This window comes from Arachis ipaensis, chromosome B09, assembly GCF_000816755.2.
Source record: "Arachis ipaensis cultivar K30076 chromosome B09, Araip1.1, whole genome shotgun sequence".
In the NCBI taxonomy this organism is placed as follows: domain Eukaryota; kingdom Viridiplantae; phylum Streptophyta; class Magnoliopsida; order Fabales; family Fabaceae; genus Arachis; species Arachis ipaensis.
This window is the reverse complement of record NC_029793.2, coordinates 145,873,065-145,878,887: the sequence shown is the minus strand read 5'-3', so window position 1 is coordinate 145,878,887 and position 5,823 is coordinate 145,873,065. Positions and strand designations below refer to the sequence as shown.

At 34.2% G+C, this 5,823-nt stretch overlaps 1 protein-coding gene across 3 annotated transcripts; it reads left to right on the top strand.

Moving 5' to 3' along the window:
• Positions 1,132 to 3,761, top strand: LOC107616855 (serine/threonine-protein kinase HT1-like). Of its 3 annotated transcripts, none has more exons than XM_021111237.1 (6): positions 1,132 to 1,385; positions 1,921 to 2,245; positions 2,442 to 2,554; positions 2,665 to 2,864; positions 2,935 to 3,109; positions 3,260 to 3,761. In XM_021111237.1, exons 1-6 carry the CDS (start codon positions 1,344 to 1,346, stop codon positions 3,599 to 3,601), a joined length of 1,197 nt encoding a protein of 398 aa, XP_020966896.1. In that variant the 5' UTR covers positions 1,132 to 1,343; the 3' UTR covers positions 3,602 to 3,761. The 3 variants fall into 3 exon arrangements, with proteins under 3 accessions (XP_020966896.1, XP_016174247.1, XP_020966897.1); XM_016318761.2 differs by having other exon boundaries at positions 1,133 to 1,385; positions 1,915 to 2,245; XM_021111238.1 differs by lacking the exon at positions 1,132 to 1,385 and adding an exon at positions 1,459 to 1,582 and having other exon boundaries at positions 1,915 to 2,245.

The following is a 5,823-nucleotide window of genomic DNA, read 5'->3' as shown; positions in this document are numbered from 1 at the left end:
AAAAATAAAAATAAAAACAAAATATATATCACCCAAATTTCTAAAAACAAAATACTAAAAATAAAAATACAAACTAAACATACTCTAAATTTCTTTTGAGTTATATATCACCCAACATTCATGTTTTGAATTTAGAGTGAGTAAAAAAAAGTCAAAGGATGATGATATGAATATCCTTTACCAATAATTAATACTCCTTAGGTCTTGTAAGATTGTACACTCCACAAACTGATGCAAAATACTATGAATGTATTTTGTGCATAAATCTATGTTTAGTTCTTAATGAAATTTGATTGCTCATGTTCTGGTCTTTCGTTATCCAATAGCAAACTATGCAAGAAAAGATAAGCGTGCTTAATTGCATATATTTAGGGAATCTCACAAAATCTCTGGTTTTCTGAACAAAAAATCGTTCTTGGCTTTGGCATGAATTTGATCAAAATGGAACCACTAGAATTGAAGTTTATCCAGTGTTGAATCATAATCAATACTGCAAGGATTGAGTACATTGCATTTGTTTGAATACGTGTTGTTCTAGTAAGTTTTGCTTGAAAATTTTCTTTTGTTTAGTATTATGTTTTATTTTGTCGTGTTAAGTTATTTCCTTTTAAAACAATTGAATTTTTAATTAATTCAATTCAAATATCATTAAATTTGGAATTTGAATCCTCTAAAGTTTGAATTTCACTTTAGAGAATAAAATGTGATCTTTTACCATTTATTTCATAGGAGGGACCAAGAATAAATAGGAAAGAGAAACCATTCAAGGATAGAAGATCACACTTTACTCTCTAAAGTAAAATTCAAACTTTAGAGGATCCAAATCCTTAATTTTGTTATTATATATTTATATATTTTTATTTTACAAATCTATTCTATACCATAACTTACTTTTTATGTAAATATAATATGATTGATTATTTATATCAAAAAAATTCTAAAAATATAAAATTGGTTCCACAAAAACTAAAATAGAATAGAACTACTAGGATCATTGTGCAAAAAACAAAAAAAATAATTGGGTCTTTAAATTCAAATATTAAAATAATAAAAACAAAAGATAAATCAACATAAGATTAGACAAATATATATAAATTTTGATATATTTGAAGAAAGTGTCGAAATCAAAACAGAGTTTGATCCTATGAACCTCGTAGGGCGTGTTTTAAGGAAGACAAGACCCGCGCTTGTATCCATATATATGTGTTAACCATTGCACCATTCATTCCCTTTTACTTTCTTTCTGAATTCTGATATCTGATTCAGATACTGATATGATATGATGCAAAGAATCACAACCTCTGCATTCCTCGCTTTAACTCCTTTTTCAAAAGCCAAAGCCTATGATTCCTAGAACAACATCAACACCAACGCTTCAAGCTTTGGTAGGTACCATGCATTACTTATATCATACATGGGAATGGAATGCCCTTCATGCAAGTTTCTCTCTTTCCTTTCAATTTGTAAACTTTTTAGCCTGATTCTGCAATTCTCTATTGATTTACTTGCTTGCATTGCATGCAGCTCCTTGTTCCTCTGTTTCTCCTGATTTCATATCGTCCTTTTCAAGCTTTTTGCTGGGGTAATTTTGCTTTTTCCACCCAAAAATTTGATTTTTCTGGGTCGTGGTCTTGGTCGTTGAATTATGTGAATTGGGACGTTTTCTGGTAGCTTTGGCATTGTTTTAATGTTTGGAAATCTAGATGATTGGTAATTTTGTGGTTTGTACCCGCGGAATAAACAAATTCAGGATAGTGAAAGGGATAGGTGGTTGGTCAGGAGAAAATTGTTGGTTTTGAATGTTGATTTTCTAGGAAGAATGTATAGGGCCATTTTTTTATAGGGACACTTGTTTCATAGCTTTGGTGTTTTATGAACAATTTTTTTGGTGCTGATTTTTCATTTGCTTTCCAGATTGAGGTGTCCAAGATGCATTCGGAAAGTGGGGATGTTGGGACACCAAAAGGGGCATTGGAAGAAGCTAAGGCGTTGAATTCAAAGATGAAGCGTAGTGGGAACCTAAGCTGCAAAGATATGCTGTTTAGAGCTGATAAGATTGATCTCAAGAGTTTGGACGATGAGCTAGAAAAACACCTTACTAGGGTTCTGTCTAGACATATTGAGGCCAAAAGGCCTAAAGAAGAGTGGGAGATTGATTTGGCAAAACTAAATTTGCAACATGTTGTGGCGAATGGGGCCTATGGCACTGTCTATAAGGGCACCTATGATGGCCAAGATGTTGCAGGTTTCAATTTGCACTCTTAATTGTCTTTTGTTGTCCAAAGAATTCAAAACCTGTTATTCAATGTTTTTAGATACTAAAAGTTCTAAAAGTTTTGGTATCCTGTCAAGGTTTAATTAATGTTTATGCCTGTTGTAAATTGAATAATTGTTATCGAATTCAAGAGACATTCTGAGTGCTGCTGTGCTGAATTTTGTAGTGAAAGTGTTGGATTGGGGTGAGGATGGTGGTGCTTCTGCTGCTTCCTTAAGAGCATCATTCCAGCAGGAGGTTACTGTTTGGCAAAAACTTGATCATCCAAACGTTACAAAAGTACAAACTTCTCACTCATGCATTTAAATTTGAATTAAATGTTACTGCTTTGTTAAGAGCAAGATGATTTTTTGTTAATCATAACTCAGTTTTGTTCATTCCTGTGACAGTTTGTTGGAGCTTCAATGGGGACATCAAACCTCCGAATTCCAAGAGAAGCCGGAGGCCAAGATTCTCTCCCTACTCAAGCATGTTGCGTGGTTGTTGAGTTCATCCCCGGTGGAACTCTGAAAAATTACTTGTTTAAGAACAGACGGAGGAAACTTCCTTACAAGACTGTGATTCAGCTGGCTTTGGATCTCTCTCGAGGGTGAGGAAACAGCTGTTGAATTCTCTTTTAGGACTGAGTTATCTAATATAATGTTGTCTCTCAATTGCAGTCTTAGTTATCTACATTCGAAAAAGATCGTGCATCGTGATGTTAAAACAGATAATATGTTGCTCGATATGAATCGAAATTTGAAAATAGCTGATTTTGGAGTTGCTCGTGTGGAAGCTTTGAATCCAAATGAGATGACAGGTGAAACAGGAACCATTGGATATATGGCACCAGAGGTATGTATGAAACGAAAATAAGTAATATTATGTTTAGACTGTGTTTGGTTAGTGTCTTTTAGACGCAAAGACATAAACACAAATACACAAGTAGACATAGACACAAATATGGCCTTAAAATGTGTTTAAACTAAAGTTGATTTTGTGTAGGTTTTAGTAGGCAAGCCTTACAATAGAAGATGTGATGTGTATAGCTTTGGCATTTGCTTGTGGGAAATATACTGTTGTGATATGCCATATTCGACACGAAGCTTTGTTGATGTCTCGTCGGCAGTTACTCATCAGAATTTGCGACCGGATATTCCTCGATGCTGCCCGAGTGCATTGGCGAACATCATGCGAAAATGCTGGGATGGGAACCCGAACAAGCGGCCGGAGATGGGTCAGGTGGTGCAAATGTTGGAAGCAATTGATACCAGCAAAGGAGGAGGGATGCTGCCTGATGATCAGGCTCCATTTTGTTTCTGTTTTGGAACAGTTCGTGGTCCTTAGAGTGATTTCTTTCTTTTATTGTTACCTTGTTTTTATAATTTCAACACTAGGGGACACTTTGTTGTTGTATGATTGTATCCAGTTCTCAAAACTCGCTTTCTTAGCCATCAAGCAAAGCTTTCGCTCCATAGCTTTATATTAAGGACTAATTCGTCGCGAATCTGATATTCATTTAAAGATTGGTCGCTAACCCATGGATTGCTGCATAGACAAAACGGGATTCAAATTTCTGACACTTGTTTAAGCAGACTAGTAAATTAACTACTAGATCAACTCAACTTGGTTAGCCATTTTTTTTTTGTTTCCTACGGTATCCCCCAACTCGGCAGGTCAAGGACTAATCCGTCGCAGTATTGAACTCCATTTAAGGGTTTGCCGCTGGTTAATGGGTTGCTACATGCACAAGGTGGGATTCGAACCCCCGACACTTGCTTAAGCGGACTAAGCGGACTAGTGAGCTAACCACTAGACCAATCCAACTTGGTTTTCCATATTTTTTTATTCTGGGATTGAGAGGCCCAATAGCTTCCTATGTTTTGGGCTTTGAGCTGTGTTTGCCCTTATTATACTCAACTTATTTTTGGACTTGCACTTTTGTTTCAATAATTTCACTACTACCGTCCAAAAATATCATAGAATTGCTTTTAACTTGAATACTATATTAGTTAAGCTTACTGGATTGGTATATAAAACTCTCAAGTCAGTGAGTCACAACAGATTCCATGCATAGATCTACCAATTACTATTTTCCAATACTTGACCTAAACTTTACATTGGCTTTGGCACCATTGTTGAGTGTTGGAAATACTACCCTAAATCCTCATAGTAAAGGCAATAATGCAAACAGAAGAACCAAATACAAAGAAGAAAACAAGCAAAATTCAACATATTCTGACTCTATCACCTTCATCCACGATCCAATTTGGAGTCCTAAAATCTTCCACTATCCACAACTTTTGCATAATGATTGAAGTTGTGAATCATTTTGTGACTAAAGATTATATAAAAGATACGCAACTTTCAAAAGCTACTATACAATATACAATGTATCGTTTTCTTATCGAGGTGAATGTCTATGCCAAACCTCTGATGAGATTCTTACTTAACCCGTTAAGACCAGAAACATGCCAAGAGGGATCGATCATACCTTAATTGTGGTCAACAACAATGCTAAACAATCTTTATGTTTTCGTGGGACAAACTCAAACTTGTAATTTCGGAGCATGAACCTCATTGCAACACGTGTTTTATACATCTTTCTCGGTGATGCCACGCATTATGTAACGTTTGTTTTAAGGTATTGAGACAGATATTAGGAGATTCATATTTAGTATCATGTTTGTTGGTTCAGAGATTGGTACTAAAATTTGTCTTTGTCTCCAAAATTTCAGTATTTCAGTACCTCCAAAAAGTAGGGACATAGGAGACTACAATTTTTAGAGATGAAGACTAAAATGTTATAACATTTTATACCTAAAATACTTTCATTTCAATTAGTTAATTCCAATTTTACCTTTTGTACAAATTAAATTAGAATTTCATTTTTGTTTTAATTTCTGTCTCCCACTTTGCATCAAACAGAATACTGAAATTTATTTCAATCTCTATCTCTTAGTCTCTGTCTCTCAGTCTCAATTTTTCTGTCTCTGTCTCTCCACCAAACGCTACCTATAGTCTATTAATTTTACAATAAGAAAATCCACATGCAAATAAATTTTTGTTAATTCGATATATAACAAAAATAACTTTATTCTTATCTTTGTTTTTCGTAAAATAATGTAGCGTTTATATAAAATCATGCTGTTTTTAATGGGATATAAACTTTCATTAAACTTTTTCCTTAAAAAAAAAAAAACTGCCTTTCTTAGATGCTACTTATTTCATCTTATCTCAACAAAAGATAATGCTTTAGCTTTTGTATTCGATATATACAGCACAGATATAGTTGCTTAACTTTAATTCTAATATAATAAATTAATAACAATGGAAAGGGGGAACAAATAAATCTGGACGGTTTTCGTGACGAGATTCGACCACTTCCATTTGAATGCAAAAAGGGTAAATAATTCATAATTGAAACCCAACCCAAAACCAAGCAATGCTTACCTGATTTCGTTGTCTTCATTTGAATCACTACTTGACGTGGACGTTAGTCCAACCACACACCACATCGCACTAGTCGTTCATCTATTATTTTTAATTTCATATTTTGTTTTTTTTTT